This window comes from Mytilus edulis, chromosome 3 (assembly GCF_963676685.1).
Source record: "Mytilus edulis chromosome 3, xbMytEdul2.2, whole genome shotgun sequence".
Lineage (NCBI taxonomy): Eukaryota > Metazoa > Mollusca > Bivalvia > Mytilida > Mytilidae > Mytilus > Mytilus edulis.
The window spans coordinates 2,079,233-2,104,870 of NC_092346.1; the positions used below are offsets into that span (position 1 = coordinate 2,079,233).

Sequence of the window (25,638 nt, forward strand, 5' to 3'; positions counted from 1 at the left end):
ATCAATGAATAAATTTTATTTTTATTTATTTGAATATTTTAACAAGTCATTTTAATACTGCAATTAAAGAGAAGGTATTATTGATTGAATGTTGATTTAACCATCCAGTGGCACATACTTCATGAATATTTTTGACAAAAGGTGATATAAAATAAATATAAGTTTCTCCCTGCTCCCGCCCGCTCTTCTCCTTTCTCCCGCCTCTATTCTCCCTCTCTTTTCTCTATCCATTACCCTTTCAGACATACATTTCATTAAAATCCATTAAACATTCAGGAAGAGTTTCGCTTAGAAGATTAGTAATGCCATATATTAAAGTAAAGAGTATCTCCCCTGTAACATTTAGAACTTTCTCGTGTAAATATTTCTTCAATATCCATCCAGTTGTTCAGGAGGAGATGCGCTTAACAGAAATACATTGATAGACAGATAGGGTGCAATATATATGCCTGCAACGTGATCAAACGCATACACATTCCCATCTAGGAGGGACATTTCAAAGTAACCTCCCATATTTTCGAATTTTGACAAATTTTAATCGGGAATAGTCCTGTCAAGGACTCGTGAATGTTTGACCCCTGCTTAACTCTGATGCACGCCGTTTCCCGATGATTTTTTTTACTATAAACGCAGCATAATGTGTAAAAATACGGGGAATTTTTGTGACACTTTCAGTGCAATTTCGCAAGAAACAAATTCGTTTTAAAATGTATGCCGAAAAACGCTGCTTGCAAAAAATAAAAATAAAATTCTTTTGGAAAATAATACAGGATAGAATTTATCGAATACAAGCAGTCGTCGAAAATCAGGCAGTAAATGATTTTTGGAATGGAAATAACAACGAAGAAGTATAAAAATTGTCCTTGAACTTGGTTATTTTGGCGCACAACTTTCCCTATATGTCCCAAGTGTAACAAGTTTTGGAAATATATTATTGGCATGATTGGACTGTACAGAAAATATGGTCGCGGAAGCTTGTAAGAATAGATTGCCAATACTGTTAACATATAAGCGCAGTTTAGACAGGACAGCAACATCAGAATGAGGAAAAAGTTTACAAAGGCCTGTCATTTTGGGATGTCAACACTTAATGCGCACCCGTTGGGACAAACTAAAATTAGATCATTCAGACCCTGTTACATAATTTTTCTTTCAATTCCGTATTTTAAAAATTATTTCTTGAAATTTACAATCACACGATTCATTAAATAAAACCCAGTGTTCAAGAATAAAGGAATAATCGGAATTTTGATTAAGGTAAACCCAGAAAAGCGCTCAAAACGCCAAAAAAATATGAAGAGATATGTTTGTTTGCTTATATTTCTTCAAACGCAGAATCAAACAGAAAACACTTACATTTAAATATCATTTTGGTACACGTTAATTTACACTTGGGTGTACAGGAATGGGTGTGTTTTGTTGTTGAGTTGGACATGATGTACAGTTGATATTTCCCAACTATATTCCACTATGAACTGCTTATTCAAAAATAAATGTTGTCACCAAATGCTTTGTAAAATAGAACACAATCATAAACGCTTATTATATATTTTGGTCCCTCGACAAAATGCCGCGAACGTACTGTTTTACCCGTGTCCATTTGACCACCTGTCCCCAGGGCCGTAGCGTAATGGAGGCAAATGAGGCAAATGCCTCACTTTTGAAACGACGACCAAACTTTCAAGTGTCATTTTTTTCAATTATGTATTTTACATTATCATACTAATATCATTATGCGAGTTTCGAGTTTCAAATTATCTACCGGCACACTACATACAGTGTGTCCACTATGTTGCAGCGTGCAGCTTTTACCATAGCGCTGACGGTAAAACAATAAGTGTTCCGAATACAAATCAAAATAGAAAATTGAAACAAACTCGTGATGTCTTTACAAAACTGGTTGAAGACGGGTTCTTTAAAGAGAAAAAAAGATGAGAAAGGTAACTCATGAGTATAAACACCCCCTATAAGTATGCAGGCTTTCTGCTTGTTTTATTTTTTGGATGGATAATGCTATAGTTACCAATGTATACACTATCAATTCACTGAACAACAAATGCTAATCGATAAAATAATTCATTGACCAAAAATATAATAATTATTTATAATTAGTTTTAAACAAAATCACGAAGCGCCTTTTTATGGGAGACTCAAATCTTTAATGTATTAATTTAAGGCAATTCATTATATTTATTTATCAGTAATAAAAGTGTGAAATATATTTTTAGTATTGTTTGAAAATATTTTTTTTCGTGTTTCTTTTTCTGATTATGATCAGCATTGTCTGGTTGTATGCTAATGTGTTCCATTGCTTCTTGAGCGGTAAGGTCGTGGGTTCGAATCCAGGTTGTTCATAGTTAAAACCAATGACTTGAAAGTTGGTAGAATAAATGTGTCCAGTTAGGTTGACATGTCTTCCAGCGGATTATGATTATGTATTAAAAATAGATATATCCTAATTGATGCTTATAATATGTTCTCGTCTTTTATAAGCTTATAACTTGCTGCTGGACAGGAGATGAAAAAGGCATTCATCATCATTATCATCATGCTAGCATCAGGTTTATTTGTTCAATTTCTTTGTAGATGACCATTCTGATACAGAAAAATTAACTCCAGATATATCCTCTCCCATTCAAAATGAACCAGATCCAGAAATAAGGGAAACACCAGAGCCGAGTACTAGTAAAAAGTCCACTCTAATGTCAGTTAGTAGTCAAAAGGGGCTTGATCCAGCTATATTTCTTATTGAAAACCAACATAGTACAGATGAACAGAAATTGGCGATGCTAAAAGATGCTGACGAAATATCTAATGTTTATCCTAAAAAAGGGGGGAGACGATATTTGCCATCTTGGGAATCCCAGTTTCCATGGTTAAGATATTCCTGTACGGAAGATGCTGCATATTGCAAGTATTGTGTTGTTTTTCGGGATGAAGGTGGACTTTTTAGCAGTAAAGGTTTCACGGACTGGAAAAATGCAGTGGGTAATAAAAGATCAACTTTAAAATCACATGACGACTCCGTTGACCATAGAAATGCAGTTGAGAAGGCTGAAAATTTTATCTCTGTATGCGAAGGCAAGAAACCTAGTATATGTTCATCATTAAGCAAAGCATATGAAGACAAGGTCAAGAAAAATCATGATATACTTCTTTCCATAATTGATGTGATAATCGTGTTAGGGCAGAGGAACATTGCATTAAGGGGAAATTGGGATAAAATATCTCACCAGGAAGACGGAAACTTTCAATTTTTCATCAATTGGAAATCTAACTTTGATACGGTATTAAAAGATCATCTCGAAACAGCACACAAATCTATGACATACCTATCACCACAGATTCAGAACGAATTGATACAATGCTGTGAACTTGAAATAAGAGAACGAATTGTGCAAAAATGTAAAGCATCTGGCTTTTATTCCATAATGGCCGATGAAACTACGGATGTTTCCGTGACAGAGCAACTATCGCTGTGTATCAGATATGTTGATAATGACACGTATGAGGTTAGAGAGGATTTTTTAGGATTTGTTGAACCTAAGGAAGTTGACGCTGAACATATTGCTAATGCAATTGTTAGTAACCTAGACAAATGGGGACTACCATTGCAGAAACTGCGTGGACAAGGGTACGATGGAGCCTCTGTCATGAGTGGACATGTATCAGGTGTACAACAGCGCATACGTGAACAATGTCCAGATGCACCCTTCGTGCACTGCAAGTCGCACAACCTTAACCTTGTGGTGACGCAGAGTTGCAAGGATGTGCGCCAGATACGAAATTTGATGTCATCAGTCGGCCAAAGGACATGGTTCTTGTGTGCATCCCACAAGCGTAAAACCATCCTAAACTCATTTACAGGTAATACAAAATTAGTAGATGATATGCTTGAAGGTTTACAAAATGAGGAAGAAGATGTCGACATAAAACTTTTGAAAAAGGGAACAGATGTTTCGGTGAAGCGTTTATGCGAAACAAGGTGGACAGCAAGAGTAGACACGGTTTCGTCACTTCTTGCAAACTACAAATCTGTTCATGCTGCTCTGACTAAAATTGAAAATGTAAGCACAAGTGATGCTAGGACAAATGCAAGTGGTTATCGGCGCTACCTGGAAGACCCCGAATGCATTGTTGCCGTGTTAGTTGCCCAATTTGTTTTGAGCATTCTTAAGCCACTAACATTGTTCCTTCAAAAGACTGACTGCAACATGGTGGATGCTTTTGAGGAATCAAAAATTCTTCTGGAATTATTGCAGGAAAAGAGAACAGAGGAAATTTTTTCAGAACTTTTCAGGCGAGGTACTGTCATAGCAGATGCTATTGAAATAGACTTAATGCCACGTAGGCGAGTTGGTCGTCAAGTTCATAGGGAGAACGCAGCAACTGCCTCTACTGCAGAGCAGCATTGGCGAATTAATTTATTTTTCCCATTTTTGGATCACGTTATTAGTGAAATGCAACGCCGGTTTCCTGATGAGGTAAAAAATCAAATGTTAGGATATTACCTTATTCCAAAAAATGTAGGCAAGTTAACACCGGAATTAATTGAACACCTTTTCCAAGCATTTCCGGACGTAACAAACATGGAAGAGTTAACATGTGAACTTGACAGGTGGGTAAGAAAGACAGTAGGTATGCTAGATGAAGGAAGCCTCACGACAGCAATTAAGCTGGCTAACAAAGACTTGTACCCAAATGTTTTCACAATATTGCAAGTACTTTTAACTATGCCTGTGACATCAGTCTGTTGTGAGAGATCGTTTTCCAGTTTAAGGCGTTTGAAAACATGGGAACGGGCTACAATGGGTGGTGACAGGCTTTGTGGGCTTGCCATGCTCCATGTGCATAGGAATGATGCAGTGGACAAAGAACGTGTATTGAAGCTATTCGATAGCACAGGACATAGGAGAATCGGGAAGTTTTGGTTGACCAACAGAGATTAACTATGATATACAGTGAAACTTGTTTTGTTACTTACTAGGCTAGCTATTAAAAAAAACGCATTTCTGTTAATTTGTTTCTTTTGTTTCTTATTATAAATACATTGACTTCTCCCATATTTATGCTGAAATAAGCTTTTCCCGTTTCAGACACCCGAACCCCCCCAAAATTTTCGCCTCGCTTCGCTCGGCTCAAACATTTTTCGCCTCGCTCCGCTCGGCGATTTGCCTCACTTCGTTCGGCCTTGCGCTACGGCCTTGGTCCCTCACGTAATCGGTATATAGGATGTAGCTTTGGGTTTATACAACTTATTTCGAAGTGCTACATTTTCTTTATGTCAACTTAAAAAAAATATATATATACCAAAAGTGCGCATTTTCAATCAATATAAAAAAGAAGATGTGGTATGATTGCCAATGAGACAACTATCAACAAAAGACCAAAATGACACAGACATTAACAACTATAGGTCTTCAACAATGAGCAAAGCCCATACCGCATAGTCAGCTATAAAAGGCCCCGATGAGACAATGTAAAACAATTCAAACGAGAAAACTAACGGCCTTATTTATGTAAAAAAAATGAACGAAAAACAAATATGTAACACATAAACAAACGACAACCACTGAATTACAGCCTGACTTGGGATAGGCACATACATAAATAATGTAGCGGGGTTAAACATGTTAGCGGGATTCCAACCCTCCCCCTAACCTGGGACAGTGGTATAACAGTACCTTTTATAAACAAGACTTTTTTTAAATGACAGTTTGCTAAATTTGGCATTTTGAAAATATATAAAGACACGCAGAGCACATAGTCCGACTTCCTCCTACAGTGTACAATTTCAAGGTGGACATTTTATAATGTACCGAGTGTTTAACTTAGAGGATGCATGTATGTTCTCAGATTTTTTTCACGAATGACAAAATGTTGAACTTACATTTAATACAGTTTGCAAGGTTTGTCTGCAACTATGCACACTACCCAAACGTTTACATCATGCAGAGAATATACTATATTAAAAACATGTATTATTTATCTTTCACTTTCACAACTGATGGAATGTTTTTATTAGTAACCTTTTTTGATGGCTGCATTAGAAATGCGTCTTTTAGACACAACAGTTTCAAATTGTATTGTATCGTCCTGAACATGCCTGAAATATTTGCCACTGGACATTTGCAACCTCAAATCAAATCAATCAATTCAAATTGTACTTGAAAATCACTGATCACTCAATAACATTTTGAAGTAGAATGTGCACCCTGTTAGTTGGAAATAAAACTAAATCAGTAAAATTAATAGGAAATTTACGAAACCAGACAGGGAAAACAAAAAATAACAAACACCATTCAGATCCCGTTACATGTTTTTTCAATACCTCTCAGATAAAAGCTTGTTACTCTATATTAAGTAATGTCATCCTTTTTCTGCCAAATTGTATGCATATCGGTTAACTTTGAAGCAATTTATCTATAAAAAAACCAAGGATGGTGACATGTGTCTCTATACATTCACGGGCTCACAAAAAAAACCTTGAAATTGTTAGTTTTTAGTCTTTCTCCATATATAAGAGATCGTAATGAATTAGTGACGAGGTTCGTAATATTTTTTTCGTTAGTATGCCATTTCGGGGAATTTTCTGCAACTGTCATAGAAGTGAAAGGTTTGACTAGCCATAAAACCAGGTCCAATCCAACATTTTCTACATAAGAAAATGCCTGTACCAATTCGTAATATAACAGTTGTTATTCATTTGTTTGATTTTGCAGTTAAATTAAGGACTTTCCGTTTCACTATTTCCTCGGGGTCGTTTTTTTGTTTGTTTTTTTTTTTACTTTTTATTAGCACTTTCTTGAATCTTTTGATTAACTCATTTATTAGATAATTGTTTTCTTGCTAAATTTTAATAATTTTAATATACATTTTTGTCTCCTTTTTACCCCCTTTTCTCCTTTCTCCCGCCCCCTTCTCTCCCATGCTCCCAATACCCTGTCCAGGCCCTCATTAATATACAGTTTTGTAAATCATTTTCGCCATCAATGATAATCGTTGCCATAAATGTTAATTTGGCATGCCATACTTGATAGAAATGCGGACGTGAAAGAAAGCACCTTTCTTAAAAGCGTCAATGAAGATGAATCCGGGGATGAATCGCCTAGTTTACATTCAAGGGCGAAGACCTTGTCATTTATAAAACAAAATACATGTTTCTGAAGGTAAAGATGTACTAAAATTAACATCACTCAATATCCATCTTTTGAGTAAAGAATATTTATGCAAAATGTGGTCCTGTTAAGAAACCACCATTCCTCGGAGATCACATTCTAAACAAAGTTTTGCAGTTTTTACGCTACAAAAGACATGTTCATGCTTTGACATTATTAACGTCTGTGTCACAGGGTTCTTAATATTGAAATTTAGTAAAAAAAGAAAAGGAACTGTTTTAGTATGAACAACTTCATTCACATTCCTAAATTTCTTTGAAGTTTGTCACAGCTCCTTCTGATTTTGGTCCAAATTCGACGGTCTGCTAAAATGTCACTTTTAATCCATGAATATTAGAAACGAGAATATCCTGAAATATGTTTAATTTTAGTGCTAGCATGAAGATAAGTCTGTCGAAGGATCCCAGTGAATACCGGAAATCCTCTCCGGTCTGCAGTTCGTTTAAAATTTCGATCACTCAATGAAAACTACAAGTAGATCCTAGTAGGACGAATTTTTTTAACTGTTATTTAAATGTTTGACTCTGAGCGTACCTATGTCACACTTAAATATTTGAACTGCATCAACATATATAATATCATTCAATGAATTTCTGGTATCATCGTGGGCCGTAGGTACGCTCATAGTTTAATATACAGAAAAAGGTACATTAATGGAAAATGCCATTTTCTGACTTTTCGCGAATCTTGATGTACTTTCTGAAACAGAGCTTGAATAATATCATTAAGAGTTCTCTGGTTATGGGAGTTGTCCTCCGGATAGCATTTTGTCCAGTGGATAGCTGGACAATCCTTAACCAGTTTTTGAACAACACAATTTAACCTCTGGATAGCAATCCACTGGATAAACATTTATCCAATGGACAAGCTTATCCAGTGGATAACTTTATCCAGCCTTTTGAACAACCGGGCCCTGTAATCCAGTGGTTGTCGTTTGTTTATGTGTTGCATATTTGTTTTTTATATGATATCGTGATACATAAATACCGAGTCACATCACAAGATATACAACCAAGACAATTGCACGAGGACAAATACAGAGAAAACTGTAAAGTTAATAAAAAGATAAACAATTAAAAGGACTAGAGGCTATAAGTCCAGCAAGTCTTGTATTATTTTTGCAGTAGAAACTGAATATTTATGTACTTATTATTGAGTCTTGGCACTTTTCTGATGAAGAGGAGAGAAAACGAGATGTTCTTTGACATAAAATTGAGAATGGAAATGGGGAATGTGTCAAAGAGACAACAACCCGACCAAATAAAAAACAACAGCAGAGGGTCTTTGACATAACCTAGTTTATTATTGTTTGGCAAAGGCTGCGATGACTTTGGAGTCTGAGTAGCAGACGAAAGTTCTTGAATACTGTATCAGATAGGAAATGTCGAAGCTGTCAAAATGTCAACAAACATTAATAACATGAATAAACCAGAGCATTAGAATGATTTAGCGCATAATTTGTGTTTGAGCAGATTAAAGAATACCATTAAATGAGGGACGAAAGATACCAGAGGGACAGTCAAACTCATAAATCGAAATAAACTGAAACCGCCAGGGCAAAAATGAAAAAGACAAACAGACAAACAATAGTACACATAACACAACAAAGAAAACTAAAGAATAAGCAACACGAACCCCACAAAAAAATAAGGGTGTTCCTGAAGGGTAAGTAGATCCTGCTCCACATGTGGCACCTGTCGTGCTGCTCATGTTATAACAAATCCGGTAAATAGTCTTATTCGGTAGATCACATTCATGAAAGGGATATAAGGAGATCATGAATGATTGTCAATGAGACTGTTCAACGGGGACCAAATGACACGGATGTAAACTTACATCAGTGCAAACTTCTTAACCTTTCCAAAAATGATCACTTAAAGAATAAATAATTGTATATTGATCGTTTCAATATTTTCGGGCTTTCTGAACAACATCAACGTAATAATAATATTGTTATTTTAATAGGGCAACACATGCTTAACGATGTTCATATCTAACATTTCTTAATAATTACATTAGATGTATGTTTCATTATAATACATTATTCTGATTGGCTAACTAGCAATCTCTTGATATTCCTTAATCAATTGCATTACACAATGCAACTTTTCATTCATGATGACACGAGGTCCCACAATAAAGTGCACAGGTAAATGAAAGAAAAACTTTATAAAAGGCGTGTTTTCATGATCCTAATGGTAAAAATGTAATTATAAGTATTGAATTCCTTTTTTTTTGTAACTGTATAGGGTTGTAAAAGCGTTGACCGTGCGCACATTTTTAGTATGAAGCGCTTCCGCGCTTCATACATGTCATACAAAATGTACTTCGGTCAACGCTTTTACACCCCAATAAATTTACAAAAAAGAGCATTTAATTCTTAAATGTTATCTTTCGCTCCACCTTTATATACCAAGTACAATACAATGAAAGATTGCCTGAAATAAAGTTGTAACTCATTAGTACGACCTTGAACTTTGTATAACGCGACAAAGGTCAAACTAGTGATGTTTCTGTATAATGCATATGTAATGTTTCATAAACGTCCGATATTTGTTTTTATATAGCGCGAGCTTTTCCGTTGGTCGGATGTTTATTATATGTGATTCGTCCAAATGACTTTCCTATTACTTTTAATTAAGAATATTTATTGCATTTGGAATGATTATTTGCAAAGCATTAATACTATGGATTCAGTCGTTTTGTTACTATCCAGAAATCACTAGAGATCATTTAGATTTCAGTTTTGTCATTAAAGGAACATCAATCTTTGACAATTAGTAGAAGGAATCCTTAGTCCGAGGCCATAGATAACATGTTGTATGCTACAATACGTCTTCAGGAAGTATTCAATTTGATGAATTTCTTTATTCTATTAGAGATGCATGTCGTTTACATTTTTATCTCTTTGTGCACTTTAAGAGGTTTGATGTCAACCAAAAGTACATCTATGAAATAAGAGAAAGTACAGAAAAGTGGGAGTGTTTTCATAGATATAGGAAGATGTGGTGTGAGTGCCAATGAGTCAACTCTCCATCCAAATAACAATTTAGAAAAAGTAAACCATTATAGGTCAATGTACGGCCTTCAACACGGAGCCTTGGCTCACACTGAACAACAAGCTATAAATGGCCCCAACATTACTAGTGTAAAACCATTCAAACGGGAGAACCAACGGTCAAATCTATATATATATAGGAAGATGTGGTGTGAGTGCCAATGAGACAACTCTCCATCCAAATAACAATTTAGAAAAAGTAAACCATATATATAAGTATGTCTAATAAACATCAACCCAACAGAGCAGTGCAGGCGATTTTGTGTCACGATATCACAGTAGCATGGGTTCGAATCCCGGCGAGGGAAGAACCAAAAATTTGCTTTCACAGATCTAACATTGTTGGGTTGATGTTTAGACCAGTTGTATATATATATATATAAAAGAGAAACGAGAAACACGTTTAAATGTATAAATTACATAAACAAACGACAACTACTGTACATCAGATTCCTGACTTTGGACAGGTGCAAACATTTGCAGCGGGATTAAACGTTTTAATAGATTCAAACCTTCTCCCTTTTTTCTGAAACAATAGCATAACATCATAACATGCTTATTTTACAAGGACGCTTATTTCGATAAAAATAATTTACAAAACACGTTCGATAAAGGTCCAACGTTTGATTTTATCAAATACTGAAGTTAAAGCTATATAAGAGGGACGAAAGATACCAGAGGGACAAACTCATAAATCGAAAATAAACTGACTACGCCATGGCTAAAAATGAAAAAGACAAACAGACAAACAATAGTACACATGACACAAAATAGAAAACTAAAGAATAAGCAACACGAAACCCACCAAAAACTAGGGAGGATCTTTGTGCTGACATCACGGTCGTTCGATCGTGTTGTCTGTTATGGCAAATTTGTAAAAAAAAAACACATTAACAAAAGTTCAGAACTTTAATGTAATTTAAACAGGTAAGTTATTGAGGACTGACAAAATCCAACATTAGCGATTATCAACCTGCAATACATATTGAAAACAACTGTCCTATACCCGACTTGTTTCAAGACAAACAGACACATAAGATAATGTCACAATGCATTGTACTGTATTGTTGATTACATATTTTATTTTATCAAATAACCGACAAAAAAGGGGCGACGGGAACCTAAGAGACATTCATAGCAATAAGTCGAAAATAAACTGAGAAACCATTGCAAACAAAAAAGAAAAAGCCAAGAAGACAAACCATAGATTTTGTTTCAATCATAACCAGAAGTAGAAATGCTAAACTCCAACTGATTTTACAAGCAAAAGAAAGTCAATCGAACACAATTGAAAAAAATCTTAAAATCGAGCGATTAATAAATGTAGACAAATGTATTAACCATGTATCGAATTTGAAAAAGATCTACAAATTGATTTTAATCAATGAATATATCTAACAAATGAAGCTATTTTGAATGTAGCAACAACCAAGAGACTTTATGCTGCCTAAGTCTAGTTTGATTAATTCTTGTATTGTTCAACCATTTATCTCCTGTTTAAAACACATTAATGATCAAACCGGGTTTCTATATTCAATCAAAGCCACAGGGTGCATTTAGAGGTCACCATTAATGAGTCTGTACTTTATTGTCATTTAGCGTGATTCAACAGGATTTGCATTGATATGTTTCATACCAGAATGAAGTACTGTATGTATATAAGACGAAACAAACGTATCATAATAGAGTGGCGAAGATATCAGAGGGACATAAGTCGAACATAATAGAAAACTGTACACGAACCCCACAAAAACTGGAGTGATCTCACGTGTTGTTCTAGCTGTGTAAGCAGATCCTGAAACCCGTCGTGTTATTCATGTTAGTTTATGTTAGTACAAACCCAGTAACAAGTCTCATTCAATACATTCGTGAAAAAAGGCGAAATTGAGGTAACGACATTAATGACTAATGACTCTTATCTAATTGAGACAGACCTTTGTTGATTTCCTGAATTTGAAAATCAAAAGTATTAGTCATTTATCAAATAATGTCCTTTAGATGTTCAATAGACATTTGTGTGCCACACATCCGGGTCTTAATATTTAAATATTGTTTTCAACAATGAAAAACTGATTTTATTACAAAGCAACAAAAACTGCCAAAATTAACCTAACACTATTAACGGTTATTAACATTCAATATGTATATTTTTGCGCTCCAATAACTCACTAATGAAAAATATACATTAACAAAATTACTTAACTCCAAGTTTAAAACGGGAGATCTTTTATCAACTGGCAAATTCAAAGCTCAAACACATTAAACTATTGGAAAACAACAGTCAAAATACTGACTTGGTACAAACTAAACTCATCATAGATACCAGGATTAAAATTTCATATTTGCTCCAGCCGCGCGTTTCGTCTACAAAAGACTCATCAGTGACGCTCGAATAAAAAAATATGTTAAAAAGGCCAAATAAAGAAATACATATAAGGTCATACTAAATTTCATTAAACGACATGTTTGCAATCAAAAAGTTATTTAACTTAATAGATTTGTCCTTAATGAAAAAAAAAACTTTTATCAATATCCTCTGCCATATTTCTCACGTCAGTAATGAAATCTTCTTGTACCCGCTTTGGTGCTAATTGGGTTTTCCCAGTTGTAAATCATGGTGCTAAGTTCTGCTATTCTAGATTTTATTTAATTTTGAGATAAACAAACATCACACTCATAATTTCACCTTTAAGTCGAAAAAATAGTATTACAAACTCGTAAAAGTACACGAGAATTTGTACTTTAACAAAAAGTCAGATATAATTTTCGAAGAATAATAAATGTCCATAATATATTATTAACGTGTGTACAATGTGTATGTTTCATATCACTATGACCGTAACGATTAATTTTCCTTGGTGACATTCCAACATACAGCTCACCCAAGGCGCTCGAATAAAATCAGAAAGAAAAACCATTCAATTACGAAATTGAACAGCATTGAAAACCAAAGTTCTATTTCCAAAATATATATCTGTGATAGAAAAGGGCGTATGTAACGATAGATCTATTCCTTTTTATTTTGTCAAAGTGTCAAGACTTTGTATGACATTGTATGGTAATCACCTTGAACTTTTCTACATCTAATTATATTGTTTACTATTCTCAGGTTGAATTATTCAACTATAATTGGTTAAATTCATCAAACACCGATAATCACAGATTTAAACAAAAGAGCATGCCTTTATTCGTGACGATTAAAATGGCTCTTAGAATATAAGTTAATAAATGATGCATGATGGCATACACAAAGGGATGACGGGGACAGAGTTCTAACAGAATTAAAGCAGATTGCATATTGTTTACCATAGGGATTTTAATTTCGTGACATTTAGTATTGATTACGTGTTTGTCTTTCTTTTGTACTTTTGTAACGGGCTGGACACTACGGTTTTGGAACATTTCTCTTTGTTAAATCAATAACTAATAAGCAGACATAACGTTTTATAATTTAAACACTGTTTAACTCCAAAATAGAGACATCCAGACAGATTTGAAATTTCATAACGGTTTTTACATTTTTGTAACCTTAGTACTTGCAAGGTTTTATGAGAATAAACTATCTATATATCAAACGCTCCTTGAATGAAATATTTTCTGAGTGTAACAAATACATTTTTGAGTTGACCCTATCTATTTTCAATTGATAGTCAAAATCAATAATATGACAAACAACAAACAATATCATTTCCGTTTAGCAAAAACAAAGGAAACGACATACAACAGTAAAAACGAACATAGTAAAGCAACACGCAACCAAACAAATACCAGGATGAATAAAGGTTGTCCAACACGCAACCAAACAAACACCAGGATAAATAAAGGTTATCCGCAATTGTAAGCAGCACTAGTGACGTCCTTTGTGCTGTTCATCAGGCTCATGGCAAGTTCACACGATCCACCTTTGATGTTATTGAATCAGTGTATTCAAAAACCAAATTACGAGATCATCTTACTTTTTGTCGTAATAGTGTATTTAGTATAAATAGTTTTCATTAGGAAAATTTATTGCTGGCAAAATAAACAAACGATATGCTGTCGGCAAAAAAATAAATAAAGATAAAATATAAAAATTTAACTCTTTTTGGCTATTTAAAGAATTACTTTTATTATCATACTTTACATATAGTACTAACAATTCGCGCGTATGACGTAAATATTAAATTTGTATCCTGGTATCTATGATGAGTTTATTTCTATTGGGTAACACGTTATCACGTGACATAGAATAATTCAGTTTTGTTAACAGCGGTGAATAACCACATTATCGACACATAACTCCATGGTAGTTTGATTTTCTTTTCCTTTATCAAATAAATGACTGTATTATTTTTTTCAGTCAATAGAGAAATAACATAAAAATACATGTGCTGCACTCTGACTAACACGGTTTATTTTAACCACATTTTACGTTATTTCGAATAAACAGATAATATAATACAGCCATTCCTTATAATTAATTCTAAATTCATTTTAAGCCTGAGTGTATTATTAAAAATGACAAAATTATATCTATGAACTGATAAACAAAACACTGTCAGTCAATTGGGGGACGCGTTACATAAAAAAATAAATTATTTAAATGTCGAAATTATGACATAAACCGGAATTTACGTTTTAAGGTAATTGACAACATATTACCTTATTGTATTGCATTCATTCGACACATTAGGTATATTCTTGACGAATGTTTGCAACGATAGAATTTCAAAAATAATGTCAGTAAAAATCGTTACGAATATGTCTCACATGTAGATGGTTAGCAAAGGTACAAGGCTTGTAATTTATTATGCCCGACGCGCGTTTCGTCTACATAAGACTCATAAGTGACGCTCAGATCAAAATAGTCAAACAAGTACAAAGAACTTTTCTTATATGAATATATATCAACAAAGGTAGAAATCACCCCCAAAAACACTTGCCGCAGCTTCGCGCAAAACGGGGATCCGCGTAAATTATTGTAAATATAAAGGTTCCATTATAAAGTTCATACCGTAATCTTTAGAAGGCGCGAAATATGAGGATTACATATTCCAGTGGCAAATCATCTTGTGCTTGGGGAATAGATAACAAATATCAATTACAAATTATGTTATTTGACCCAGTCGGTCATCCAACCCACAACTTCCCTCTTGACGTGTATGCAATTACGAGACAATCTAGCTGGACAAAGGTGAATTATTAAATAACGATTGCATATATAGAAACGAAATTGGCAAATTCCATATCATACAGATGTAACTGTCAAATGCATCAGATTCCAAAAATCAATATAATTAACACTTTGATGATAAACCATTTAAAAGTAATGACGTTGAGTTTCCAGAGCTGCTTTAACAACATTTATTACAATTAATCTGGGAAATTGCTTTGATGCTGAAAGAAATGAAAAAGAGAATGTCGCAAAAAACATTAACGAGAAGTGATAATAAGGTTCAAACAAATAACTTTTTTTTTTTGTAGCAGGAAACGTTTATCTTGGCAATACTCCTCAATTCGCTTTGGTTTGATATAACTCTATTTCAACAGATTTTCAATCCTGTATAGTACCTATAATTCATGTATGTTTCGATCTTTGAATGTGTAATTAATTATTTTTTTTATATATACCAAACAAGAGTAAGTTTATGCATTTATAGCACAAATAAATGCAACAGTAGTATACCGCTGTTCAAACTCATAAATCCATGGACAAAAAACAAAATCGGGGTAACAAACTAAAACTGAGGGAAACGCATAAATATAAGAGGAGAACAACGACACAACACTACAATGTAACTTACACACACAGAAACGGACCAAGCATCAGACAAAATCCCACGAAAATAACAAATATAACATCAAAACCAAATACATGAATTTGGGATAGACAAGTACCGTGACACGTCTTATCGCAATGTCAATTTACACTCAAAAATAAGAGAAAACAAACGACGCAACGTTAAACTGTAACACACACAGAAACGAACTATAATATAACAAGACATTCATCCTTACGGGAGGTCATGTGAACACTGAAAAGTAAATAACAAAAATACCCAACTCCGAGGAAAATGCTAAACGGAAAGTCCCTAGGCAAATCCCAAAATCAAAAGCTCTAACACATCATCGACGAATGGATAACAACTGTCATATTTTGACTTGATAAAGGCATTTTCTTTTGTAGAAAATGGTTAATTAAATCTGGTTATAAAATTAGCTAAACCTCTCACTTGTTTGACAGTCACATATAATTCCACATAATTAACAGATGTACTGATAGCCTATGTGAAAATAATTGTATAAAAGAATTTGAAATAGCTTGTGCTGCTTATTATCTTAATTTCTAAACCTTTGATAATAACGATTATCTAAATTACATTCGGTTACTCAATTAATTATGTAAAGCTTTATATCTCGTATTTTTTTTCAAAATCAATTTAAACTCTTGGGATAATAAATAAATATTTTTAAAGGTCACACAATAATTCAGAATACACCATGTTGAGATTTTCTATTTTTAGAACAAAAAATAATATTATTTAAAATGATTAAATCAATTCCTACGCACAGATTATTCATATTTCGTTGTAGAAGAGGGGTGAAAGATACCAGAGGGACTGTCAAACTAAACAAATCGAGAATAAACTGACAACGTGGATGCCGTAATGACTGCAGTCAAACGCATTATTAAATGTACGCGGGTGAGGCTGGAATGTGTCAACATGGAAGATTAAAATCATCAACTTGTTATAACTTTAGTTCAAAAGTGATCATCACTGTAATTTTTATATTATTATGATAGGGGAAAATTAGTGTCAGGTAATTTTCGATTTATGAGTTTGAATGTCCGATTGATATCTTTCACCTCTCATTCAAATACGATTTCTCACGACAACATCACAATGGAACAGGTAAACATTATCATAATTATCTTTTGCTATATTTGAAGGACACTTCTTATATTTATGAGCTCTAATACCATGTAAATGTAAAAGCAACTGGATCGTTAACATCATTTTGCATTCAATTTAAGACAACCCCCAGTTTTTGGTGGAGTTTGTGTTGCTTAGGCTTTAGTTTTCTATGTTGTGTCTTGTGTACTTTTTAGTCATGGTGTTGTCAAGTTATTTTCGTTCTATGAGTTGACTGTCCCTTTGCTATCTTTTGACCCTCTTCTTCAGCAACTGTAATTTTATATCAATATGGTAAACCCCTTACAACACACGTTCACACGTAACCAAGGTAAAGCAGAGTAAACCAATCAAATGACAAAGACCTCGTATTTTTGGTAATGCCTGTACTAAGTAAGGATTATGACAGTTGTTTTCTATTCGTTTGCTGTGTTTGAGTATTCGATTTTGTCATTTTAAAAAGTACTTTCCGTTTGGAATTTTCCCTGGAGTTCGGTTATCCTTTTTTTCTCATTTTACTATTAATGATATTTATATCCTTGTGGTTTTTATATCCCTGTTGTAAAAGTTTTTTGTTGATGAAATTATAACGTTAACTGTAATCTGAGACTTTATTGGAAACTCGTGCATATTGAAACAACTAAAAGAAGGAAGAACCAGAGGGACAGTCAAACTCATAGATTGAAAATACACTGAAAACGCCATGGCTAAAAAATAAAAAGACAAACAGACAAATAATAATACAGTAGACAAAACATAGACAACTATAGACTAAGCAACACGAATCCCACCAAAAACTGTCTTTTTCATTTTTAGCCATGGCGTTGTCAGTTTGTTTTAGATTTATGAGTTTGACTGTCCCTTTGGTATCTTTCGTCCCTCTTTTAAAGAGAGGTAAAATATACTAAAGATTCATTCAAATTAATGTCGAGAATAAATTAACAATGCCATTACAAAAGTAACGAAAAACGACGAAACGACAAATAAAAATATATAAAATTTAACATTGAAAACTAAAGACTGAATTACACCGAACTTCAGGGTGTGATCTAGCTCATGTAAAATGTAGCACATATGGTGTTCGTCGTTTTACTCAATTATTAATCACAGATCTAATGATGAGTAGAATTTGATAAGTTACTATCGAGGCAAAGAGGATGGTAGTGTAGTTACAACAACTTGAACATAAGCGTCGTCATCTGTAAAGCTATTAAAATCAACAAATGCAAACAAAACAAACCTCGCCAACGACAAGACACTTAGAGATCAGATAATTATAATTATCAAAGGTACCAGGATTATAGTTTAATACACCGGACGCGCGTTTCGTCTACATAAGACTCATCAGTGACGCTCAGTTAAACTTAAATAGTTATACAGCCAAACAAGTACAAAGTTGTATTTTGTAACGATCGAAAACTTAGATGGACAAAATGTTCAATTTAGACAAGATGACAAATAGATAAATTAAAATCGAAACAATCTGCGTGTTAATATAAATTCCGTATTTGTACAGTTGAATGCTATCTGACATTTGATCACTAGTGCAATGGTTTAATTCCTGTAATTATACTTTAACAACACATGAAAAGCTAGTAAAATGATGATAAAGAATACAAATTAAATACTGTATCAGGTTCAATTAAAACTGCACTGTATAATAATTAAGTTATGGAATAAGACAAAATGTCCCTTTTACTGTTCTCAATTATATGAATATGTCGTTAGATATGATATCAAAGAATTATTTCATGTTTATCTATTGGATAAATGATTGAGTAAGGTTCCGATCTAATCCTGAAATGTTTCCTTGCTTTTATATTTCACACGACATAATCTCAAGCGACTAGAAATGATTCGATTCTATACTGCAAGCTAATAATAAAATCGTGTCATCTAGATTTTAAGTTTATTTTACATACAAAATTTGTTTACAAAATATATTTTCCGAAAAATTATTAGATAAAGAAAAGTTCTACCTAGAGGGAATAAATCGAGTGGGAGATGTATGTTTTTGTGTAAAATAATCAAGTATTGTCATTAAATTGTATTTTGTATTGCTGTGTGATCAGACGCCGACGTATCGGGGGATATGCCAATGAATGAACAGAATGAACAGAACTTTGTGAATCGATAAAATGACTCCAACAGGTTCTCATCATACAGGTGCATGTATATTTTAACAGTGATTTAACAATTTTACACGATCGGGATTAATATTACGCAAAATATGGGTGCATCCGGTAAGGTTTTTTCTTTTAGAATTTTCTTTTTGTATTTGTATATATACATGTTATGCATGTTTTACATTGCTTTGTATTTTCCTTAATACATTTCAAATGTAATGAATTTATTTGTGAAAGTTTCTACCAAGGAGTTTATTTTATTAATTAAATCGGTTTCTTGACGTAGTCCAGACAGATAGAGCTTACTTATGTGTATTTAATTACTTGATTTAAATTACTCCTACTGAGTTAAAGCGAATGCAATTGACGCATCATTGTAAATATAACGGAATTTAATGAGACTGTCATCAAAGTGAGAGGTTTAGCGCTTTAAAACCAGGTTTAATCTACCATTTTCTACATTTGAAAATGTCTGTACCTAGTCAGGAATGTGACGGTTCTTGTCCATTCGTTTTTTAAGTGTTTTGTCATTTGATTTCGCCATGTGATTATGGACTTTCCGATTGGATTCTCCCTCTGATTTCAGTATTTTTGTGATTTTATATTTATTAAACAAACAAGGAACTAAGTAAACTAAATCAGATGTTAATAGCACAGTCGCTATTCTTCAGTTTAACTGTTTTGATATTGCATTTTAAAATTCTAATATAAAGTTTTAACGTGTTTTTTATATATTCTAACTTTGCAACAGTGGTGTATTCGTGATCAGATATTGCATGATACTTTAATGCAAAAAGTAGAATCACAAAAATACTGAACTCCGAGAAAAATTCAATCGGAAAGTCCCTAATCAAATAGCAAAATCAAATGACAAAACACATCAAACAAATGGACAACAACTGTTATATTCCTGACTTGGTACATGCACTTTAAAATGTAGAAAAGCTTGTCAAATGATTATTGCCATCCTTGTTACGTATAAAGAACATCATGCATTAAAGCTACAAAATAAATAAGATTCTAATTGCATAAACTATCTAATTTAGGAATTATAATAATTTAAAGGCGGCATAATTAACTCAGATTATCAGTTTATTTTTTGTATGTGTAATACTGAATTATTTTTTGCATAATATACAGCAGCCCTGATGTTGCTTATTTGTTAACGATTCATTCATCGATACATATATAGAGAGAGTGTAGTGTTGCAGATTAACCCAGGGAAATGATTAGGCTGTTTTATTTGGACCTTTTGATTTTAATGCTTTCAAACGTTTTGGTTTGTTTGGGTTTTTTTAAGTTTATTTATTCCGAACACTTAAGTTGCGCACACGGAAAGCCATCATATATTTATTTTTAAAATGTAAAAAAGAAGATGTGGTTCGCATTTATATTCAATAATTAATTCATCCGGCAAAAGTTTTGAATGAAAAGAAACTAGAGTTTACATTTATTAAAACAAGTGGTTATAGACCTAACTGTTACCTATAATAACGAATGAAGCAAGCCACGATCAAAGATCTGCATACGAACTAAGCTTTTACAGCGAAATCTGTTTAAAGACAAAGTCAAAACATGCTTATTGAAAACGTTATAGATAAAGCCCTCAAGCAAAATGCAAAATGATTTTGGAGAGTATATTCTATTACTTTACAAATTTTCAAATAACATACATTTCGTGATTAAAAAATGACGTCAATTTGCGATAAAAAAAATGATCAAAACAAAACGCAAATTTGTCTACACGCCCTTCTGTGCTTCTTTGATACATACTGATGTGGCTCCTTTTGGAAGAAATTCCTAATAAGCATATGGACAAGGAAATCTTCTTATTTAGATTCTGCAGAGGGTATGCATAAAAGAATTATAGGCTATAGGCTGGTTATACTTTGAACGACAAAATTAATTATATCTACCTTGTAACGTTGATCAACTGATGTACGTCAAACGTGTGATTCTACGTCAAAGTTAATGACCTAACCATGTGTCTGTCAGAGTAGGGATTCGGTCCCAGTACTGTAATTCTTTCAATCCTTAATGGATGGATTAAACATAGATATCTTTGTGTGCTTCTTTGTTACATATTTTTTTGTCTTTACCTCTTATGTCTAAAATTGAGAAAGGAAATGGGGAATTTGACATAGAGGCAACAACCCGACTATAGAACAGACAACAGCAGAAGGTCACCAACAGGTCTTCAATGCAGCGAGAACCTACCGCACCCGGAGGCGTCCTTCAGCTGTTTGTTTTGTTCATGCGTCGTTGTCAATATAATGTATTTACATACTAGTAAAAGGTTTAGCTAGCTATTAAACCAGGTGCAATTCAGCATTTTCTACAGAAAAAAAATTGCCTGTACCAAGCCAGGAATATGACAGTTGTTATCTATTCGTTTGATATGCTTGAATTTTTGATTTTGGCATTTGACTATGGACTTTCCGTTTTAACTAGTGTTAAAACTGAAACATGTTTCGACATTTTTACTAACGTTTAGAATTCTTTCCTTTTTTCCAAATGCGGTGACTATTTAACTTTTCTTGGCTAAATAATGTTATAGGTACCTGAAGGAGGATTAGATCTTATGTTACATATAACAAACATATTATGGTTCAATCAATCTGACATTTCAAGATATTCTCAGGAGACCTGGATTCAGATAATCTTGATGAACTCTTATCATGTGTTATTGTATACAGAATTTTACATCAAGTTAAAGCTATTTCAGTCTTAATTTTAATTGCCTTGTATGGAAACCATATTTATATTTCCTGTTATTTCACAACTAATCTTATTCGAATAAAAATATTTCTATAATTTTTGTTTTTTTCAAAATGTCAGTCGATTGACAGAATTGTTTACAGGAAATATATGGAATGCTTGCGTGCGTTCGGTTAATCGCCACACTTCATTTGAATTAATTCCTGTTAAACGCGATTATCCTCAAACTCAATATGTTTGAGGGTTTTTTGTTTGTTAAAATGATTGAATGGTTTATGGTTTCACCCACCATTTCTTTTCGGAAAATGCACGTTCCAAGTAAGGAATATGACATTTGTTTTCCTTTTCTTTGGTTTCTTTATAACGTATTATGTTTGAAATTTTGATGTTTTAATGATTTATAAAGATCAATCTGTCATTACAACACGATTGATCATAAAGGTTATAAAATCAAAACATAAAACAGAGAGCAAAATAAAAAAATATTCTCAACATCCATATTACTATTGCTTTAAAGAATAAACTTTGACTTAAACATACAAAATGACCAAATAAGAAATGCTGATGCAAAGAAGTATGCGTTGTATATATTATTAAGACAATTGAATACCGACAATTGAATACCGAGTTGACAGTATATCAGGCGGCTCGCAAAATAAAAGTGGTTTATTGAAATTGAGCATTAATAGACTGGTATGACTGATATTAAGATTTTAAAAACGTACTCTGCGACTGGAAAATTATTTAGACCAGGAGTTCGACACAACAAATTACTTGGAATCCTTGAAAGTTTGTGTGTACCTGTTGAAACCTGACAACATACTAACTTTCCGGCGATATTTTTTTTTAAAGAGCCCTTAAGTTTACATACGACACTAGTAAACATATTAATACTTTGAACAAAAAGTAAAATCACAAAAATACTGAACTCCGAGGAAAATTCAACACGGAAAGTCCTCAATCAAATGGCAATATCAAACGACAAAACACACCAAACGAATGGACAACAACTGTCATAGTCCCGACTTGGTACAGGCATTTTCAAATGTAGAAAATGGTGGATTGAACCTGGTTTTAAAGCGCTAAACCTCTCACTTGTACGACAGTCGCATCAGTTTCCATTATATTGACAATGATGAGTGAACAAAATGTCACAAATAGGGGTACAAAAACAACACAGACCCTACCAAAACCTAGGGGTAAACATATTCTAAAAGGTTGTCAATTTGACACTGTAATAAGAACTTTGAGTTTGGCCTTGATCGATACAAATATTGATTTTGTTTATAATATATTAAAACATTGTTAAATAAGTTTATACGGGTATGCTTTTATAACCCGTCGATTCTTATAAGTTTTAATTGCACAAGGTCGTGCTAAATTCATAATGACGTATTTACATCTAGTTCGTTGGACGTGTACTGGTTGATATTTAATGCTGGTTATTTATTAGTTGAAATTGGCATTGTACTTGTTTTCAGTGACTGTGAGTATTCGTTAATAGGACAGTATGTGTTTTTCTATGTTTAGCTTTTTTTTGGGGGGGGGGGGGGGAAGGGGGTTGTTGTTCCCATTATCCGAGTCAATCTGACTAGTCAAAATCTTTCCAGCTGATTTACACCACTTTCTTAGCTTACGATGAGTTTAAGTGCTCACTAGTCTTTTATCCTGCAATATTCTTTTTATGTCAGGGGCCTTTACAATTGTAATTCGGTGGTTTTTGCTGTTGCTGTCCGACAAAATTGTGTTTAGTTTATCGTCTTAGCATATTTTTACATCCTTTTTCCTTGGTGTTTTTATTACTTACTAATATCTCAATAGCATCTTGCAACATCTCTTTATTCTTATATTAAGAGCTTGAACAATGGGAACTATATAAACGAAAATAATCTTCGCTATTACAAAAATGAAAAATAGTTTTATAAATTTAATGCGCTCGAAGCGTTTTCCTAGATTTTCATCTACCCTGACTTCGTTCGCTGATAACAAGAGCCAAGAATATTGAAAGTAGCGTTATACAACATCAAACAAACAAACAAACAAGCGCAGGCGTTAATAAATTCTTAAAAACGAATTTACTCGTCATTCTGTGCTGATAGCACAACTTCCTAATAGTTATCAAAGGAACCAGGATTATAATTTAGTACGCCAGACGCGCGTTTCTTCTACATAAGACTTAACAGTGACGCTCATATTAGAAAAGTTATAAACCCAAACAAATAAAAAATGAAGAGCATTGAGGATCCAAAATTCCAAAATATTGTGCCAAATACGGCTAAGGTAAAAACATTTACAAATGGCAATTTAACTGCATGTCATTTCACAGTTCATAACTCGATGCAATCACTAAAAATACCATTCATCATCTTTGCTCAATGACAAAAAACTTTAATTTAGATTTCAGAAATTTTTTAGATGATCTCTAATAACATTTGTTCTTAGATTTCATTAGAATTCTAGGAATAGCTGTTTGAGAGTAAATTTAACATTGACAATGTAAATATGCAAAATAAATAAAGTAGAAAAAAATAAACAACTGTAACTAATTGCATTGTTTTTTTTTCAATGCACGTAACCTCTCATCCTATGTAGAGCTTATGCACGCTAAATTTAATAGAGAAAATGGGTATTGTCTAAATATTATCAGTACACATCAGGATCACAGAGATCTCTTTGCTATTTGTGGAGGTTTTTGTTGTTCAATTTTTAGTTTTCTGTGCATTTTTTTTTTCAAAATGTTTTTTGTTCGTTTGAAATATGTGTGGTACTTTCTGGCTTAGATTTTTGCTTTTTAACCTTCCTTCTTGTATCTCAGAGTCACTGTGGCAGATCCAGAAGGCGGTCAGAAGTCTCAAAATTCCCCCCTTTTTTTACGACCGTTGCTTTTTAATGGGGACATATGGTTGGAATTCCACCCACCGTTTATCCTAGATTAGATCCTTTTTTTAATGGATGGATCCACCCCTGTTCCATATTTGGCTATATATAAACTAAACGAAACATAAAATACAAACAATAAACTTAGCGAATAAACATTTGTTCCACACAAGCTTATGATCTTCTCAGACTAAATTGGTCTTTGGTTATTCGTTTTGAAGAAAAAAAATCCGTTAAATATATATTCAATGCACACGACACCTTGTTTCTGCAATAACCTTTAATGTCGTAAACAACTTTGCCTACTTGCTACATATAATTGCCACAATGATAAAAAAAAAAATCAAAGTCGTTAAGATTGCAAACAATTTCTATTCTAGTATTGCATTGTTATTCAAGCAAGAAAGATAATAATTGATTTTTGAATATAAAATTTGCGTGTTGACTTTGCATCAAGAAAAAATTGTGTTATAAAGTGTACTATCAATATCATTTTGATTTTGTATTTGATGTACTTTCTTCATAACTGTGTCAATTTGTAGTCCAAAATGAAAATAGAATAACAAAGTTTACACATTGTCGCCTACGTTTTACAATGCATCATTTAACACCTGTGTAATCTATATGTTAAAACTATGTCATTAAGTTTTGAGCAAGTTATATAAAGCAAGTCATATTGAATTCTGCTGACAATGTATAAAATTTACCCTGAAATTATTGATTTTTTTTTAAATCCATAGAAACAGATTATCAAAGTCTGGTATATTTTCAGTAATCAGAATTATTGT

At 33.2% G+C, this 25,638-nt stretch overlaps 2 protein-coding genes across 2 annotated transcripts in view; both read left to right on the plus strand.

The window, feature by feature from the left end:
- Positions 1–1,882: 1,882 nt before the first annotated feature.
- LOC139514124 (52 kDa repressor of the inhibitor of the protein kinase-like) lies at positions 1,883–4,949 on the plus strand. Its single transcript, XM_071302873.1, has 2 exons — positions 1,883–1,940; positions 2,587–4,949. Exons 1-2 carry the CDS (start codon positions 1,883–1,885, stop codon positions 4,947–4,949), a joined length of 2,421 nt encoding a protein of 806 aa, XP_071158974.1.
- A 14,255-nt stretch (positions 4,950–19,204) lies between these two features.
- The window catches only part of LOC139515608 (uncharacterized), a 64,869-nt gene continuing 58,435 nt past the window's right edge, over positions 19,205–25,638 (plus strand). The window contains exon 1 of the mRNA XM_071305225.1: positions 19,205–19,372. Within this exon, the coding sequence (XP_071161326.1) occupies positions 19,360–19,372 (13 nt within the window). The 5' untranslated portion in view covers positions 19,205–19,359. The remainder of the gene's footprint in view (positions 19,373–25,638) is intronic.